The sequence below is a fragment of the Zootoca vivipara genome, chromosome 1 (assembly GCF_965207765.1).
Source record: "Zootoca vivipara chromosome 1, rZooViv2.hap1.1, whole genome shotgun sequence".
In the NCBI taxonomy this organism is placed as follows: domain Eukaryota; kingdom Metazoa; phylum Chordata; class Lepidosauria; order Squamata; family Lacertidae; genus Zootoca; species Zootoca vivipara.
The window spans coordinates 42205728-42225622 of NC_142582.1; the positions used below are offsets into that span (position 1 = coordinate 42205728).

Sequence of the window (19895 nt, forward strand, 5' to 3'; positions counted from 1 at the left end):
TTGTGACTTTTTGGAGAGAAAAAATTCCCTTGGACCATTATGTGTGAATATAAAAATTTCAATAGTTAAAACCTTTTATTCAACAGTTATATACACAGAGAGAGGTAGATAAGTATTAAGTTGATACATGGCTTACATAATCATCAGGCTTTCCATTTCAGCTTCTGCACAGCAGGTACTATATCTGTCAGATTTCTGACCTCTGAAATGAGAAAAGGGATCGTTATATGCAGTGCAAATCTGGAGGAGAATAACTTTGTGCAAAGTAATAAAGGGCAAGCTGGATAAGGCTGAGGTCTCTCAGCTAGCAACATGTCTGGCAAGAGGCACTTCCCAACAGGAGTTTATTGTGGTGTCAAAAGGGCAGCCTGCTTCCCCTGCCCCCTTAATATAAAATTTATGTTTTATATTAAGTATAAAATTGTTGTATACATCCAGCTCCTGATGACATGGGTGTCCCTTACAACATTTTTTCAGTGGGTGGTTTGTCACTTGTGTTTTGGTGAGTGATCTATTGCCTTGCCCCTACTTCTGTTTGCACCTCAGCCAAATAAGTACTACCTAGCCATTTTGTTTTCAGCAACCCAAATGTTATCCACCTGTCTATTTCAAGAGAGGATGTGGAGATCTCCATTCTAGTAAAAATAAAAGGGAGGTGGGATACAATAGACTATAATAGCACTACATAAATGCGGCTTGGGTGTTTTTTAAAAAATAAGTACTGAGGTCTTGTGTAAGACTTTAGGATTAAAAATGGAAAACCCCAAATGGGAAATGATTTTGACTCCCTCTCAAAAGGCAAAGTCCAAAATTTTGCATACTGGTAAACATGACAACTAATGAGCTAGTAAGCATGCTCTTGTACGCTTTTGGGGGAGGGGAGTAAAATGTACATTTGCAGGCATAGTAATATCTGTAAAGGTAAAGGTAAAGGGACCCCTGACCATTAGGTCCAGTCGTGACCGACTCTGGGGTTGCGCGCTCATCTCACATTATTGGCCGAGGGAGCCGGCGTATAGCTTCCAGGTCATGTGGCCAGCAGGACAAAGCCGCTTCTGGCGAAACTAGAGCAGCACACGGAAACGCCGTTTACCTTCCCGCTGTAGCGGTTCCTATTTATCTACTTGCATTTTGACGTGCTTTCAAACTGCTAGGTTGGCAGGAGCTGGGACCGAGCAACGGGAACTCACCCCGTCACAGGGATTCGAACTGCCGACCGTCTGATCAGCAAGCCCTAGGCTCTGTGGTTTAACCCACAGCGCCACCTGGGTCCATAGTAATATCTGTACACATGCCTAAAACTAGAAAAGGTAGAGGACAGCAGCGATTGAGGAACCAGAAAACACAGCAGAGAAACATTCCATCAAGCACTTCCTATTAGTATAGAGAAGGTCTGTTCTGATTCTGAGGAACCAAGAAGATTCAAGTTGCAGAAATCACTTACCTAGAATATGAAGCAAGTCTTCAATAAGAGCTTTAAATGCTTGGAAAAAGTTATCATGTTCTTTTAACTCGTCAACAATGCTGGGGGGAAAAAATCAATTGTGCCACATTCATTTCCCTGCATTTTCATATCAATAACTAACCCATTGAACTGTGCTTCCTCCCTCCCAGATCTTCATATTCCAAGTTTCAAAATTCTCCTTTGTAAGAATTATCCTTAATAAGATACATCTAGGGTCACCTGTTTCTAACACAATGCACACACTATTACTTCAGGCTACATCATGGATGTGTTTTACCTTGAAACTGGGGCCAAATATGATTCTCTTCCCTTGCAATTACTCTATGGGGTATATGGCTACATGTAGCCAGCAATTCAAATACAGTCATACCTCAGTTTAAGTACACTTCAGTTTGAGTATTTTCAGTTTAAGTACTCCGCGGACCTGTCTGGAACGGATTAATCCACTTTCCATTACTTTCAATGGGAAAGTTCGCTTCAGGTTAAGTACAGACTTCCAGAACCAATTACACTCATACTTCAGGTTAAGTACGTTTCAGTTTAAATACTTGCGGACCCGTATGGAACGGATTAATCCACTTTCCATTACTTTCAATGGGAAAGTTTGCTTCAGGTTAAGTACAGACTTCCGGAATCAATTGTGTACTTAAACTGAGGTACCACTGTAGTGAAAACTGGCAGAGCTATGCTATTTGCATGCTTAGCAGCTAGGAGTATAGGTGCTCAACAGCTGCCTTGCAGTACTGCTGAAACATGAGAACACTTATCTAGCCTCTAAGAAAACAATACCAAAGCTGTGCACTGCTTCTTTCATGTAACCAAGATGCAGTGTCTTCTTTTTAAATAGGGTAGTCAGCAATAATAGGATGTCTGTTTCCATGGGGCAGAGGCCCTCTGTCTAGCCTCACCAACTATGGTACTACACTCCAACAGCTTTCAACTGGCATGATGCAGCTTCTCCCCAAAAGTTTCCTCACCCCTGCTTTGCCACAACAGCAGGGAAAGGCTATAGTTTAAGGAATTTCCACAAAAGAAGTGTCATGTATACTCCAAGTGACCAACAGTCCATGGTTTATTAAAACTTAAGTCTGATCTCATGCCAAGTCACAATGGGCTGAGGAAGCAGTATTAACTTCAGATTACAAATGAAAAGGCAACAGAAATAATAGCACTCATCAATGGAGCTTGAGATCATGTATCATTGCAGCTATTCTATTGAGAGGGTCACAGTGCTTCCCCCCCCCCACACACACACACAAAAGAAAACCCCTAAACATGATTCTTGGTCCTAGGATTAGATTAAATGAGGTCCCATTTTGGAATGTTCTATAACTACTTCTATGATGTCACTATGTACTTCCTCAATTGCCACCGGCTATTTAACTGCAAAAGCAGGGCTTGTGTGAAAAGGCTGTTAGGGTCTTCTACAGCAGCCTTTGCCAGCATGGTACAGTTTTAGACTAAAACTCCCATCAGCCCCAGCCAACATGGAGCACCAGATTGACAAAGGTCATTTGACACAGCAGCGGAAGACTTGCCAAAGCCTGATTCCACCCAGAGTGGGTTGCACCATAGCTGCATGGAGATGACCAATAAAATACTTTATTGGGATAGCAGACTATTAGGTACCACCATCCAGGTAAATGGTGCCTTACCAGGACAAGGTTTGTGCCCTGCTGGGCTCACAATCTAGAAACTGACACATGGGAAGCAGAGGTAGAAGAAGCAAACAGAATAAAGAAGTGTCCTTTTAGTTACATGCACTTAGTCTTCCAAACCACTAAGCCTGAGGGGTTATTGCAGAGGATTCAAAAGGAAGTTACGGGTTTTGAGGGCCGATCTATTGAATGAAGTACTGAGATTGACTACAGCAATATAGATCTAAATGCATCATTCAAGAGTTACTACTATGATTTATCAAGGGCTTGCATACCTTTGGATGTCAGGTGTGCCCAGCAGCTGCTCTACCTGCTGGGACACATTCTCATTAAGCAGACTGCATAGCTTTCCAACCTTGTTGACCAGGACACTGGGTGGGGCAGAAGTATCTGGGAAGAAAACATCCATTTCAAGAGCATCACACACAAACCAAGGAGCAATCTCACTGGAAGTGACTGCCAGCACAAATACCCACAGTAAATGTGGAATGACCCTTGAGGTTCCATTCCTGATACAGATTGTTTTTAAAAGCAATTACGATAAGGATACCAGGGGATGGGGGGAGAGAACCAAGCTTTGGGAGATACTGAACACAAAGAGCAGATCTGGGAAAGTACAACAGACACCCACACAGAAGCCAGACAATACTCTTCTTGATCCTGACAATCAATGATACGTATCAAGGTAGATGTCCCAAGCAAACAAGAGCAAATTGTATTTAAGATAAAAAAGACACATTGATTAAGAGCTAGACACACAGTGAAATTAAGAGACAATACATAACAAAAAAGTTGGTTATAATTATAGTGGTATTTAAGGGTTTTTTTAAGTAAGCAAAATTAAGTGTGTTCTATTTGGCAATCACCAAGGCACCTAGTGCAGTGCACCAGTTCTAATCACAAATTCACTTTTTTAAAAGAGAAAACAATAAATTAAAAGATAACATCATATCAAGTATAGGCTACGGTCCTTCTGCTTTGCAAAACAGCATGGAATACCTTGTAACTGGGAGGGTGGAAGCAACATTTTTACATAATCATTAGGGTAGTGACTACATTATGAGAAACATATTAAGTTAGGGAGTTTTTTTTAAAAAAAATCAATCTAAAGCAGGTCTAATAAGTATGAGGATGACTTTCCATGGTCTTTTTCAAAGTCCGTATTTTAGACATGGAAAACCAGACAACAAGAACCAGAAAATCTGGGATTGTAAATCGTATTTATTTGAAATTATGTTTTAGCAATTGTTATGGGACTCTGCATGTATTATTTATTATTTCATCCCAAGTTGAGGGATGCACACTGGAGGAAGGGAAAGATTAACCATACCTAGTAGGGAAAGATTAACCATACCTAGTTCTAAAAGATCACAGAGGTTTCTCATAGCATTGATCATTTCACCAAGTTTCGTATAAACTTCATTCATGCGAGGATAAATTCCATTAATAGATTTCACATCAAATAGCTTTTGAAAGTGAGACACCATTGCATACAAAGCTTCTTGTGAAGGCACACCACTTCTCTGTAGGATGCAAGACAAAAAGGGGAGTGGGGGATGAAGTAGCTTTAAATCTTGGCTGAGGATGCATACAGAAACATTGAATATGTCTTCCTCAAAACATAGAAGCCTTATCTACACAGTTACACTAGCGCAAGGAGTTTTATAAGACTTTAAAGGAATTAAAGGTTGGTTGGTTGGTTGGTTTTTATAAGTATAAGCAGAATCAGGACTGAGGTAATTAAAAAACCTAACACAGCCAACTTGATTCTTTGAAGCAAAATTCAATGAGGACCCAAATTTTCTACTGCATTAATGGAAGTGTGTCCTATATCTTATCTGAATATTTGTACCAGATTTTTTTAAAAAAAATAATAGTACCATATTTCCTGAACTCTGGATGTTGTGGTTTATATTTTCTTGGTTTTATTCTGAAAATGCCTTGCTATCTTTCACAACGAAAGGCAGCATATTAATACTGTAATTGTAAAATAAATACAGGGCTTGATACTAGCACATGCAAATAAATGAATTTCATACTAGAACTTTGAAAAGACATAACTCTGGAACAAAATTACCTTTTCTTTATTTACTACTTCTTCGGAGATTTCATCTACCATGAGCTGAAGGTCTTCAACTCTAATATATTCACTGTTATCCTGCACCGTGACCATACACCAAGGCACTAGTTGCAGAAACACTTTTTTCAGGGACCTATGCAAAGTCTTGAAAGAGCAAGAAATTATTATTAGAAGCCATCACAGTTCCTGCTTTACTTAACATATTTTGTACACAATCCACACTCCCTCTCTCACTTGTGAGGCTTTGCAGAGTCCCTGCCCTGCAGCTCAGAAGGTGGGGGACAAGATGACCAGACCCGACGCCATTGTGTGAACAGCATGGGATCCATTTGATTCAGGGCTGGCTTAGCCCCACCTTGTTTTGGGGCTTTTTGCTGGATCATGCCAGCAGGGAACCCACCAGCAAGTGGAAGTCAGCACTGGAGATATTTGCCAGGGCAGCTGGGTAGAGCAACCCCTCTACTTAATCCAGTCCCCACCCAGTCCAGCATAAGGGAGGTTCAGGTTGCTCTGCCTGTCTGAAAGTAATCCTTGTGTTTTGTGTGAGACGTACAAATCAGAATCACATTTTTTTTTGTTCTAAAAGTAAAAAAGCAGCTGCTTGAGCAGATGGAGATCAGATTAGGACCACAGGGCTGGGGGAGTATGGGGAGATATCTGACCTCCCCAAAGTACCATTTTTCTAATTAAATTTTCCTCCAAAGCCATTTATCCTGTAGTTGAAAACAGAGAGCTTTTAGTATGTTCTCCCCAAAGGAGAAAGGGCAGGTAGAAGGATGTTAACTATCAGGAAATCTATCAGGAGTAACTGGCCAGAATATGAACACGTGCAATTTCTATTTAATTGTCAGAGCTCATTGTGTTTGTACTGTGAATTTTAAATGGAGCAAATAATGATTAAACAACACACAAATCTTCAATGACATTTTGTTTAAAATGAAAAGCCGGACATTCTTCTCTTCTGGTCCTCTCAGAAGAAGGGGGCAGCTTATCAGGATAATTAGTTTGAAATTAAGTTGAAGACTATTACCGTATTTTTCGTTCCATAAGACGCACTTTTTTCCTCCTAAAAAGCAAGAGGAAATGTCTGTGCATCTTATGGAGCGAATGCGTGGTCCCTGGAGCCGAATTGCCCAGGGGCTAAAGGCAGGTTGTGCTATATATTTTTTAAGAAAGAGCTAAAGGCTAACAAGAGGGAAAGAGAGCTTTGAAAGGAACCCGCTCAGCAGCTGGTTGCAAGAGATCGGGAAGGGAGATAAGGGAGCTAGCTCCCTTCCCGGCCCCTCCCGGCCCCTTGCCTAGGCCTCAATTGTTATCTGTAGAGGGAAACATGTGACTGGCTGATTAGATTATCTGTCTGGAAACTGTAGAAATGGGTCCCTTTCCTTTCTTAGAGAAGCTGCAGAACTGTGAGTTGAACCCCATAAAACAGGATTTTTTTCCTTTGCAAGGAAACTCAGCAACTTTGAGCTGATCCTAAAAAAAAATTTCCCCTTTGCAAAAAAGATGCACAACTCTGAGCTGACCCCACCCCCCGGCACCAAAACAGGGCTTTTCCCATTTGCAAAAAAAGCTGCACAACTTTGAGCTGATCCTAAAAAAATGGAGCTTTCGCCCTTTGAAAAAGAAGCTTCCTCAAATATTTAATTGGGGGGGGGGGGGCAAAAGCACCTAGGCATCTAGGAGTTGGCTGCTATGCCTAGGACAATTCAAGAAAGCAAAAAAAATTTTCTTGTTTTCCTCCTCTAAAAAACTAGGTGCGTCCTATGGTCAGGTGTGTCCTATGGAGCGAAAAATACGGTATCTCTGGATCAAAGCTATCCATTCTTAAGGAAATCAGCCCTGAGTGCTCACTGGAAGGACAGATCCTGAAGCTGAGGCTCCAATACTTTGGCCACCTCATGAGAAGAGAAGACTCCCTGGAAAAGACCCTGATGCTGGGAAAGATGGCGGGCACAAGGACAAGGGGACAACAGAGGAGGAGATGGTTGGACAGTGTTCTCGAAGCTACCAACATGAGTTTGACCAAACTGCAGGAAACAGTGGAAGACAGGAGTGCCTGGCGTGCTCTGGCCCATGGGGTCACGAAGAGTCAGACACGACTAAACAACTAAGCAACAACAACAACAACAACATTATCTCTGGAAAACGCACAAGGCACACATCTGAAGAACTAGCTTAGCTGGAGAAAGAAAGATTGAAATCAAAGATCATCCGTACCTTTAGGGCCATTAGCTGGTCAGCCCACATCTCAATTGTAAGAGGAAGGTGCTCAAATCCACATTCCTGTTCATCCCCTTTAGGGCAGCTTTGTGGCAACCTTTTCCGCTGCAAATGCGTTACCAACGGAGCTCTTCTTGGGCTTCTTATAATAGCGTCAATGCTGGACAACACCTTTAATGTTAAACATTTGTCAGAAAAACCACACAGCAGAAATTATGACAGATACTATTGCAGTGCTAAATACACACTCTAATATTTAAAAAATAAAATAGAAGACTTGACTTTCACAGGAGACGGGGGGGTATTTTAAAATATCCAGTGAGCAGACAAACCAAGAACTGAAATCAAAGTCTGACCCTAGTTTGTTCTAGCTACAGTTAAATGAAACTGAAGTTTCCAAAGTTCAAATGTTAAGGAAAACTGCAGCTAGTTTAAAATTGGAAGCAAAACCTTAAAATCTTCTCAGAGACACAAAAGGCGAGAGGTGGTATGAATGGGAGCTTGAGGCACTCCACAACTCATTCATGTAATAAGGGTGGAAAAATGAGTACATTTTTAATAGCTCCTGCAACGGCAGCCCACCTACCTGCAAGTATTTCCTGCAGGTTTCCTGCAGTAGCCCTCCTGTAGTACTTTTACATTCTCTGTTTTCTTTCATGCATTCTTCTTCATCAATCTCATGGGATCTATATTGCAGGTAAAAAAGAAAAAAGGAACTATAGCATGAAGGGGGGGATATTTAAAAAAATGCTTCTATAGCCTCTCTTGCTTATATATTCAGCACACTTAAAATGAAATAGATGTATTTAAATTACTGTAGTTTGAAATGTACAATTTACCCCAGTTTTATTGCTTCTTACAAATTATTGTCCCGACCACAAAAAGTGTAGCAGCAGAACACTTCTGAAATGTTCGACAACTGAGGCGAGGCTTCTGATTGGCTGCAAGAGCCTCCTGCACTCAAGCAGAAGCCGCGTTGGATATTCGGTTTCTGAAAAACGTTAGAAAACTGGAGCATTTACTTCCAGGTTTTGGCGTCTGGGAGCAGAAATGTTCCAAAACAGAGGCGTCCGGGAGCTGAGGTTTGACTGTAGAAGACTGGCATAAGTGGTTGTTGGGGAAACCTGCAGTTCTCACCAACTTCATATTCTTTTCCCATCACTTCACACATGTGATTGAGTCTACAAGCACATCCACAATCTCCAGGGATAGTACTGAGACATGCTTTTGCTCCTATTCTTCACAACAGGGCTTTTGCCTTTACCAGCCCATCTCTAAAACTACAGTGAAAGCATGTGTGCCTCTGTTCTTTGGCTTTCTTTTAGGTCTGTCTGCCTTCAGAAGAAGGTTATTTCTAAAAGGCCCCTGCTTTCTCAATCTTCAAAACAGAGGTCTATTGTTAATGCTTAATGGAAATTAGTTACTTGATATTCTTCAGTGCTTTCTCCAGCTTCTTCACTTGGTGTTTGTAAAATTTTAACTCTTGCACAGTTGGTCTAAAAGGAAAAAAATATTCAGTGCGTTTCTAGAGAATCATAATTTTTAAAGTGAGCAGAAGAGTATGCAACCCTCCCTCATCAACCACTAAAGTAGTATCTATGGAGACAGTTGCATATTTTGGATTTTTCCAGATTTGTGGAAGATTGCTTGCTGCTTCAGATGGATTTTCACCTCCCTCATAGGGCAACAGCTGCCCAGTGGGAAGGAATCCAGGAGAGAGAGGCAGGCAGGTAAAGACAACTTCAAAGCCAGCACTAGCTAGATTTCTCTCACCTCCTACATGCCAGCAACCAGCAAATGGGAAGAATCCCAATTACTTTTCCTATGGTGGTTATTGTGGCTTCAATGTTGTTGGGTTTTGTTTTTGTTTTTAGTTAATTTGAAGCTGCATCAGAAAGATATTCATCTGAATGGAAGGCTAAAGATCACTTTTACTATTAAAAGAAATAATTACATTGTGAAGCAGCTATGCTTTCCTAACAGCCTATATAAAACATTCACACTATTTACCTGATTTCCATCTCTTTCCTGAGATTTGTATTTTCACGTAACAGCTGTTCATTTCTGGCTTTTGTTTCGATTATCTGAGTCTGGAAAGACTTCAAAGACTTTTATAATAAATATGTTGTCATATAAGCATTCATAATGTCACTAAGCTATCTCAATCGTCTTCACAACAAGTGGGCTAAATAAGGCACTAGTATACTGTACTATTGCTATACTGTATTCTAAAGGGCTTTACCAACAAAATGTTGAGAAATACTGACTTCCTCAAATAGTCACCCAGCGAGCCTACGGGTAAACTGGAACTCTTAAGTTTAAAATTCCATCTATTCAAATTTAAGTATATGACCATTTTCACAATATCTCAAGTTATAAAGGTAAAGGGACCCCTGACCATTAGGTCCAGTCGTGACCGACTCGGGGGTTGCGGAGCTCATCTCACTTTATTGACCGAAGGAGCCGGCGTACAGCTTTCCAGGTCATGTGGCCAGCACGACTAAGCCGCTTCTGGCAAACCAGAGCAGCACACAGAAATGCCATTTACCTTCCTGCCGGAGCAGTATCTATTTATCTACTTGCACTTTGATGTGCTTTCGAACTGCTAGGTTGGCAGGAGCTGGGACCAAGCAACAGGAGCTCACCCTGTCGCGGGGATTCGAACCGCCAACCTTCTGATTAGCAAGCCCTAGGCTCTGTGGTTTAATCCACAGCGCCACAGGTGATAAAAGCCAAATATTACATATGATATTTAAAATTAAATAGCCAGTCAGTCATTGGGTTGGAGGCTGTTCCATGCTGTGCAAACAGTAACCACATGACTGAAGGGTGCCCATCTCCACACAATATGCTGAGAATCAAACAGAAGTGACTGTGCAAACTGCTGAGTTTTGTTTTAAATCAAACCAGGGATTAACTTTGGCATTTTTTGGGGGAGGGTGGGGTAGATTTAGAAGAGAACAATGTGAACCATTATACAAGACTGCATGGGCTATCTCCCCTCCCACCAATAAACCTGGTGGCCTTGCTGAACACATGTTTGGTGAGCACAAGAAGGGGTATACACACAACAGCTCCTCCACATCGGGGGCAGGGGCAGGATTGTCCCTTGCACAGAGGAACTCTATGTGCCTTTGTCAAAATTCCCCAACAATCGGCTGCTATATATGGTACGATGCAGCCACCAAGTGCAACCCTGCTGCACCCATTGCAGAAGCACTCCATCTGGCAGTCATCTGGGGGAGAGGGACAGACTTCCAAGAAATATTTGTCCCAAGGTATAAAACAGCCTGGGAACAGCTACTGGGAGGGGAGGTCATTGGAAGACTTTCACTCATGCATATTGTCTTCAGCATAAACCTGAAGTGGGTACCTTGAACTTTCTCCCTAGAGGTTGGACAGTTTCTACATCCATGGGTACCTGCTTGTGCCTTACCATGAGTAGGGCTCTGTAATTTGGAGTGGCATCTATGTCCTTCAAGAATTCTTCCTCATTTTTTCCTTCTCCTTGTGTATGATCAGGCTCTCTGTTATATCTCCTATGAAGGAAATCCAAGTTAAAATGTGTTCCACTACAGTGAAAAATACTAAAATTACAAAACTAGAAATCATTTGATTGGTGAGACCTATTCCGCAGCACTAACCTGAATATCTGATCTATTCAGGCATCAATACATCACCACCAAATCACTCATTTTGTATCAATGACTTTTCCTAGTCATCTTTTTTTATCGTATTATGAAACTCCTCCTAACATGAGTTCTCTTCTTACCTTAATTCTTTTCTCACTTGCTTGATCTGAGACTCATAATGGTCAATTAAAGAACAAATCCTAGAAAGAAGCAAGGGAAAACACACAGTAAGAGTGGCAATCCAATTTTAGTATATAAACAAAATAATATTATTATAGCAATAATGATGACAATGTAGCTATATCATACATAATGTTCCAAAATATATTCCACTACTATGTATTCTTCAGAAAAACAATTCTTTTTTAAAAAATAAAATACATACAAGCAATTACTATTGTAAGGAATACAATTGGGCAACTGGAATGAATCAAATATGGGAAAATCTAAAATCAACTTGTAATTAACTTTTGTCTTCAAGTAACTATTCCTATGCAGTGCAAGCATATGCAACCTCATTTTCCCTCCTAGCAATCAATCCTTTTTCAGAAGCTCTGGGACCTGAGTTCAAAACAGTAGCAAGATGGATGCGGGGGGAGAAGGCCCAGACCCTGAAGGAAGCCACCAGCCCCCACTCTTCCTGAAAAGATGTAGGCAAAAAAAAGAAGACACTTAAAACAGAAAAAACAGGTGATAGTAATGTCTCAGACTCTTTCCATCTCTTCCAACAACTCTCCTCAGAAATTTTTCACTGTGTACTTGTGATTCTATTTTAATATAAACATTTAAACCAAACTAAGATATCTTTGTTGAATATTCCCCTGCCCTAGCAAGAAAAACATTTCAGTTTTAACTATTTCTGTTTACTAAAAATAAGTGGAAGAAACACACAAATTCAGATCTCCATCAATTTTGGGTAGTAGAGGGCTTTTTTCCTCAAAAAAGCATCACCACTGTAGATTTTACAGAATGCTTTGTACTCTTCAGGATTTTACAGTATTTGTCATACAATGATCTACGAGGTGAGCTAATTTTGTAAAAATTCAGACTAACAGTACATAACAAGTCTATGTATTGCTGCTTGGAACTACCAGTAGCTTTGTTATAAAGCTAAAGATTATTAGACATTTTCTTCTTTTTGCTGCCACCCTGTGGTAGTTCTGATTTTTTTGCTATGGATCTTCTTTGGAGTAACAGGCTGCATAGACACCATACATTTAAAACACATGCCTTCCCTCAAGGAATCCTGGGAACTGTAATCTGTTAAGAGTGCTGGGAATTTTAGCTCTGTGGGAGATAAACTAAAGCTCCCACGGTGATTTGGAAGAAGTTATGTTCTTTAAAAGTATGGTACGTGTACAGCCTGAATATTAAAATTTGGGGGTATAATTATAATTATTAAATATATAGGGTGGTAGTCAACTAATTTTTAATCAGAGTAGACAGGGTAAAGCAATGAACGTAACTAAACTAGGTCTATTAATTTCAGTGGGTTTACTCTAGGTAAAAATTAGCTGAATACTACTCATAGACTATAAAAATACACAAGATTTTAAATGGCATCACCAGGATTGTCCTGCCTCTCCTTATTCACCCCAAGGCCACACAACATCCACAGAGGTGGCAGCAACAACACCACCTGTAAAGTACAGGTAAAATACTTGGTCCCAAGTACTTACCAAGAATGGCCAGAAATCCTATGCAACAGTCCCAAGTAAGCTCATGCTTCAGATTACAGTGAGAAATACTTAACTTGCAAATGTTAAGATTTGCACAAAACTCTCACGAATTATCCAGAATTACTTACTGCTGATCCAAGTGAGTTCTTGGAGCTTGTTTGCAGAACTGCCGGAATATTTTTTTCTGTGTAGCCAAACGCTCCTCCTCCTCCATGTCCATCTTTTTAAGCTCTTCTTCCAAACGGGCAATAGTATCTTCTTGCTCTCGGAGCTTGTCGATCTGTTGCTGATACTTTGCCTGCAAGCAGAACACAAGGAAATCACAGACGGCAGAACGGTCCTAAGAAGGGAAGTAAATGGTAAATGGTAGGCCAGAATTCAGAATTCTAAAAGAAGCCTCCCACTTTCTTAAAAGAGGTAACTCATTTTAGTACCAGTATTTATCATAATTCAATATTTATGGAATTGAAAGGGAAAGTACAGTCCTCCAGATGGAGGATGAATGACTCTTTATTTAATGACCAAGCAATAGTGGAAAAGGCAAAAGAGGTATTAATAGACTACTTCAAGTGGAGTTTACATAAAGAAACGGGACTTGACATGGTGTGGGATGCGAGCAAAGCGGTAATGAGAGGCTTTTTGATACAGAAAAATAGCTTCCAGAAGCGAGAGAGAGAGAGAGAGAGAGAAGAAATCCTGACATGCCTCATGGAGAACGAGAAAAAGCTAACATTGAAACCTAAAGATGAACAGATAAAACAAAATATTAAAATGTTGCAAACTCAGTTCTCCATGTTGGTAAATCAGGAAGTGGAATGGAAGATAAAACTGATGAGACAAAAGAATTTTGAATCTGCAAACAAAACAGTGAAGCTATTAGTTTGGTAGCTAAAGAAACGTCAAAATCAAAATACGATTAATAAAATTATAATAGGAGAAAAAATGACAGAAGATCCAAAAGAAATAAGAAAGGAGTTTCAAAAATTCTATAAAGACCTTTACAAGGAGGATAGAGAAGATAAAGGAAAAATAGAGTTATTTGGAAACACATAAAACAAATCCCACCAGGAAAAAAGGACCAATTAAATATACCAATAACAATACAGAAGATACAAATGGCAATAAAACGTATGAAACAAGGGAAAGCTCCGGGACCGGATGGCTTTACAGAAAGGTATTATCAGACTCTTAGTGAACAACTGACACCTGTACTCTGTGAGGTGATGAATAATATACTAAAAGGAGGGAAAATTCTGAATACATGGAAAGAGGCATATATAACACTAATCCCTAAGCAAGGTACAGATTGTTTGAATATCAAGAATTTTAGTCTTGCAAGTACATTTTAAAAGTGCATCACCAATAAGGTCAAAACATTCTGCCATGACATACTGTACAATGGTATCGATTTTGTGATCAGGAATCCCCTGAAATGATTAACTTATGAATTCCGCATCTCTATTAATTAAGTACCTGTGAAGCTTGCTGATCTTTCTGAAGCTCCTTGACTTGGTTCTGCTGCTCACAAGCATGAGCTATAGACTTATCTTCCAGCTGACAGATTTTCTGTTTGACGTTTTCCACAATGATGTCTAGCTCATTGGCCCGTTGTTCCTGCCGAGAAGCCCGATTTTGTTCTAAACGTAGTGCATCTCTATTATTATTTTTAAAAATAGAAAATAAAGACATTCCTTCAGTGAAAACTACAAGTCACTAAACCACAGTGAATTTAATCTGAATTAAAGTATTCCAGATTGAAGTATTTAATCTGAATTAAAGAATCTGCATTTAAAAGAAAATATAAACATGTTCTCCTGAAGGATTTTCCGTTTTCTTGTTGCTTTTCACATGCTGTAAGTACATGAGTCAAAGTGAAGCATGCGTTTGGGAGACTGGACTTAATTAAAAACAAGCCACATGTTCTTTCCTTGCTCTTTGAAGAACAAGGCATACCTATTCACATTGGAGAATGGACACAGGGACAAATCATGACCTATTATGTAACCCCCAATACCTGGCATTCCTGTGCAGGAATGAGAAGAATGCATGGAGCAGCTTCCAAAGTGCCGTAACGGGCAGGTCAGAACTTTTAAGCCACAAAACAAGTCAAATAGAGCAGTTGTGAGCAAGATTTTGTGAAAGCCAGGAAGCAGAAAAATTGACAAGTCAATGTAGCAGATGTAAGTAAAAACTGCTATAGTGGATCAGGTCATCTAGTCCAGGTTTTCCCCAACTTTGTGCCCTCCAGATCTCTTAGATTACAGCTCCCATGAGCACCAGCCAGCACAGCCAAAAGGTAAGGGATGATGGGAGTTGTTGTATAGCAGCCTCTGGAGGGCATCATGTTGGGGAAGGCTGCTCTAGTACAACATTCTGCTTTCAATAGCAGCCTGCCAGTCTCCCCTGCAACAATTCTACCAACTGTAAAGAAAAAAAATGGCAAGAGTAAAGAACTCTGATTAGCAAAGAGCAGAGGTGAAGATGCCCCCCCTTCCAGCCTCTAGGCTGGTTCAGAACTCTCTGCATCAAGCCTGTTAGATGCTGCAGAAGAATTCTAAGAAACATTATTACCTAATTTGGCGATTTTCTTCTATCAAGCCACGAACTATTTTACGTTGACGCTCTGTTTCTTCCATTAATGATCTCAATGCATATCGTATTGCTTGCGAAGTCTGTCTGTCCATAACAATCCTATCTGCAAAGGTTTTTTTATTTCAAAAAGTCACTATTTATTTATTTATTTATTTATTTATTTATTTATTTATTTAGTATAGTGCCCTATACCCGTTCTCAGGACAGTTCACAGGATAAAATCACAATATAAAAACACAGAATACATAATCAAAATAAAAACAAAAACAAGAACGATCCAATAGCCCCCCCACAACAGAGGAATGTTTTTGTCTGGTGCCTAAAAGTGTATCATGAAGTTGCCAGGTGAACATCTTTGGGGAGAGTGTTCCACAAATGAGGAGCCACTGCAGAGAAGGCCCGTTCTCGTGTTGCCACCTCCAGAAGTCTTGTGGAGGAAGCGCACGAAGAACAACCTCAAAAGATGATCTCAGGGTCTGGGTAGGTTCATATGGAAGAAGGCAGTCCTTGAGAAGCTCATTAAAAACTACCAGATTTTATAACAAATGTCTCAAAACAGGCCACTGGAATGAAGAAGGCACATTGTGGCAGAGGTGCCTGTAGGAAAACAGTAAGTGTAGGTTAACATCTCCAGATGGCTTAAACTATGAAAGCACTTCATAGTTGCTTGAGCCAGGTGGAGGCATCCTTTAAAAAATAATAATAATAATACATGACATCAAACATTTGCCTTCTTCGTACCAATTTTCTATATTTTGTATGTAGATTAAACAAAGTAACATAGCTGTAGTAACCTGATCATACAAACTTCCCTTGCAGCCATATAATATGAACGATACTATGGACACTTGAAAATTCACATCTTCAAGCAATTAGAAAAGTGGAAAATTCAACTGAAGGCCGATTTACAGTTTCTTTTCTCAAACAGATGTTTTACCTGCTATGTTTCTGCTAGTTCCAGGTTTATCAAGGTACACAGGTTTTAAGCCATGTTGCCTTAATAACTTGTTTAATTTTTCCCATTCTTCTTGCTCCTGCTTAAAGTCAGACAAAATGGAAAATATTGTAAGTTTTTTAGTGCTAGAGTATACATTTTTGTTCTCTAATTTGCTTCTCTCCTAATTATTCACTCAACACCACTTCCAAGCACCACTGTCAAAATACCTAAGGCAGCAAATGTGCCACAATGGCATACTATGAACCCCACATCACAACATTTTATGAGTTTCAATTGCATCCAATTTGGTCATAACTGGGAGCACCTCCTCAATTTGTGATAACAAATTCCTTCACTGAGCAATACCATAAAAACACTTCTTGCTTTACTGTAAAATGGGGTAAAAGTAAACTGTATAGAACTTATATTTTGTTAATTTCAATACATTCATGTTAATTGTGTTTTTATCCCCACTTAATTTCCCCAGATTCCCCTCTTCCATAAAAGTTCGTGCCAATTAAAGGCTTCAGATCTTGTTATGAGCCTTCTTTGTATATTCAACCACTCTGGCCCATTAATAATTCCATGTGCACAATTTTTTAAAAAAATCAAGCCATTGAAAAGACAGAGAAAGGGAGACAGAGAAAACACACCCTCAATATTCCCCTCAAGTGGCTCCCTGTTTCACACATGTTCAACAGTCATAATCTATTTTAAGACATTCTACAAGAGCCCAGTTAATTCAGTGCAAAATGTTCTACACTTTGAGAAAGTATAACTTTCTAACTTCTTACGTCATCCATTCTCTGACTATCATTGGATATTCTTTCTGGGCAGGAATTAATCATCACAGAACCTGATGCTGCCTCTGTTGGCAAGCTACAATTTTGAGAGCCCTGAAAACCGAACAAAAGGAATGTGTTAAAAACACACCAAAATGCTATGTCTATCTACTTTATTTAGTGGTGCTTACTCCCCCAAAAGTGGATATAGGATTGCAGCTGTGGATGCATACTACTGTATAGAAGCTTCGAAGAAGGAACAAGAGATCCAAGTCTTATGTGGAATTGATCTTTGAAGATTCCTTTAGGCTATCCTACAAGCATTTCATTTTATAAAAATATGCAGACTTCATCTGCGAAATACATATTTTTGTACAGCTTTAATCTGGTTATTTTTCTGCTTTACAAAGAAAAGGAGACTGAAACTGGGCACAGATTAATAAACAGATAGTATTTGCATACATAGAATCCAGTTTTAGAACAATACAGAACATCACTTGGTTGTCATGTTGAACTCAAAGGGCTTACTCCCCAGTTACTGAGAGTAGGATTGCAATTGCAAATATGATTAACCTAAGTTTCTTCATGTAAGGTTAAACTATGGCCTAGCAGAACAATGTGCAAACATGTCTGCTCAGAAGAAAGCCCCACTGAATTCAATGGGACTTACTCCTGAGAAAGTGAGTACAGACGGTAGACTAAATAACATCTTGTCATACACTATTATAATGTGCGGGGAGAAATGGCTTCTTCCCTCAATACTTCAAACATTTTAAAGAATACATTATACGCATAATATACTTAAGGTTATTGTACTATTATTGCTTACCAATTCTACATATGTTTAAAATATACAGTTATGAATTATCTAAAGTTCAAATACCTCTGCCATAGTAAATTATTTTGGAGTCTTGGTTTCAGCTGATTAGTGGTCAATATTCCAATCTCTTCTGTAATCTGAAAATACATTTAGGAGAAAAATATGGTGAAACACATAGGAGGAAAATTTGATATGAACAAATTTGACATGTGACAATATTATAAGTTCTTATATCCCCTTCTGTTTTCCATTTCAGATGGATGAAGGAATTGTTGATTATCCTTTAGCAAAGAGGTCCTTCACAGAGAAGTCCACATTATCACCTAATAAAAACCCCTTTAGTTCAAACTTATTGCTGATGCATTCAAAGTACAACACAGAAACAACCTGAAAGCACCCACCTTCCAATTTAAGACTCCTGCACACTCTTCAAAAAACATAAGCAAGAGCAAAACAGAGAGTCCCAGGGCTCATTACACATCTGAATAGCAGCATAATAGTTTCAGGCGATTAGAAACAGTGGCGATTCTGCTGTTCAGTAAAGGGGAAAGTGATCTTTTTGCCAGTTGGGTTGGTGCCTGCTTGCTTTATATGTGTGCGTGTGACTGAGAATGTCTGCACAGGCTGTGCAAAAGCTAGCTTGTGCTTTGCCTATTATAGGGGATGTCCCATGTTTTGGGGTATGTGGTTTTTGCCTTTTTCTGTTTCTTGGGGGGGGGGCTGTATTACTGTTTTGGGTGTATGTGTGGGTTTGCTTGTCATCTGTGGGTTTTGGGGTAACTTTGCCTTTTGTGTGTGTGGATTTTTGTGACAGATGAGTTGCTTTTGCCTGTCTGGGTTTGTGAAGAGTGCTTCTGGGGATGGTTAAGTGGCTTTTACTTGTTTGTGGGGTTTTTTGTTTTTTGCCTTTTTGTGGAGGTTGGCTTTGTAGAGTGGGTGGGTTTTGCCTGCTTTTCTTATTTGATTTATTGGATGGCTTTATATACTATCTTTCAGCCAATGTGGTTTACAATTTTAAAACACTAAAACAAATATTTATATAGAGTAACAGAGTTATGCCAACTACGAGGAGCTGATGGTTATATGTATTCCCTGGCCTGAAGGGCATTTCTGCTAGTGAAAGCACATGCAAGGTTTCAAGTTACTAAAAAAACCTGCTGCAGATAACCAAGTGTTGCCTTTTACCTGTACAGGCTAGAGTTTAAGCGGGTTTGAATATTCTTGGGGCAGAAGCTGAGAATCGATGAGCAAGTTTGTTTATGCTGCAGAGGCGTGTTTATGTTTTTATCTTCTGAGGTTGCAGATCATGTGGCAAACCAGAATATAAATTAAAGCCCTTACAACTATACTTCTAGTAAACGCTGTCTGTGCAAAGAGGCCTAAATATGAAAAGCACCAGCACATGCAAAAGCAATAACATCTCCCCACAGCCTCGCCTCCCCACCCGGCGCCGCCGCCGCCTCCTCCTCCCTCCACCAACACCTTTCGTTCCGTAGGGCCCTTGTGCCTTCCTTTGATACGTGTCCTCACTTTCACTTGCTCACATCGAGAACTCAAAAGCCCATTACCTGGCGCGGACGATTTAACAAGCTCCAGCCTCTTCTTTCCTGCAGCACCCCGGGGCTGCGCCTCTCCTGACCGTTATAGGAGGAGTTTGCAGCTTCAGCTGCGGGTTGGAGGAAATCCTCGCAGCAAGGCCGCCCTCAGGGTTGGGCTTCAGTCTCCTCCCCTTCTAAGTACTGTATGGGCGCCTTTCGGCTCCATCTAGGGACTGGGCGGGAACCATTTCTAAAGAGAAGCTGTCATCGAACTCCTCAATCCCACGCAGGTTTTACTCTCTGATCTTGGCTCGCTCGCTCCTCTTTACTTCGCGGCCGGAGGAAAAAGATGTTGCTGGAGACAAATCCCTCACGTTTTCTAGGCTCTCTCTCACAGCAATATGGTCCATTTTGCTGGTGGCGGTCCTGCGCCTTTAGCAGTTGCCCCCACCCACGCCCCATCCCGTGCATCTTATTCAACAGGTGAAG

General features: G+C 40.2%; 1 protein-coding gene across 9 annotated transcripts; it reads right to left on the bottom strand.

The window, feature by feature from the left end:
- Positions 1-37: 37 nt before the first annotated feature.
- CEP70 (centrosomal protein 70) lies at positions 38-19801 on the bottom strand. 9 transcript variants are annotated; one of them, XM_035129762.3, is made up of 18 exons: positions 19437-19801; positions 17932-18005; positions 17061-17162; positions 16267-16366; positions 15309-15432; positions 14211-14391; positions 12866-13035; positions 11199-11258; positions 10863-10965; positions 9437-9525; positions 8851-8922; positions 8013-8112; positions 7424-7597; positions 5201-5347; positions 4478-4646; positions 3399-3513; positions 1445-1524; positions 38-202 (listed from the first exon to the last, which is right to left on the bottom strand). In XM_035129762.3, exons 2-18 carry the CDS (start codon positions 17938-17940, stop codon positions 144-146), a joined length of 1854 nt encoding a protein of 617 aa, XP_034985653.2. In that variant the 5' UTR covers positions 17941-18005; positions 19437-19801; the 3' UTR covers positions 38-143. The 9 variants fall into 9 exon arrangements, with proteins under 9 accessions (XP_034985653.2, XP_034985660.2, XP_088518227.1 ...); XM_035129769.3 differs by having other exon boundaries at positions 16267-16363; positions 19437-19565; XM_088662101.1 differs by having other exon boundaries at positions 9437-9534; positions 16267-16363; positions 19437-19565.
- Positions 19802-19895: the final 94 nt, after the last annotated feature.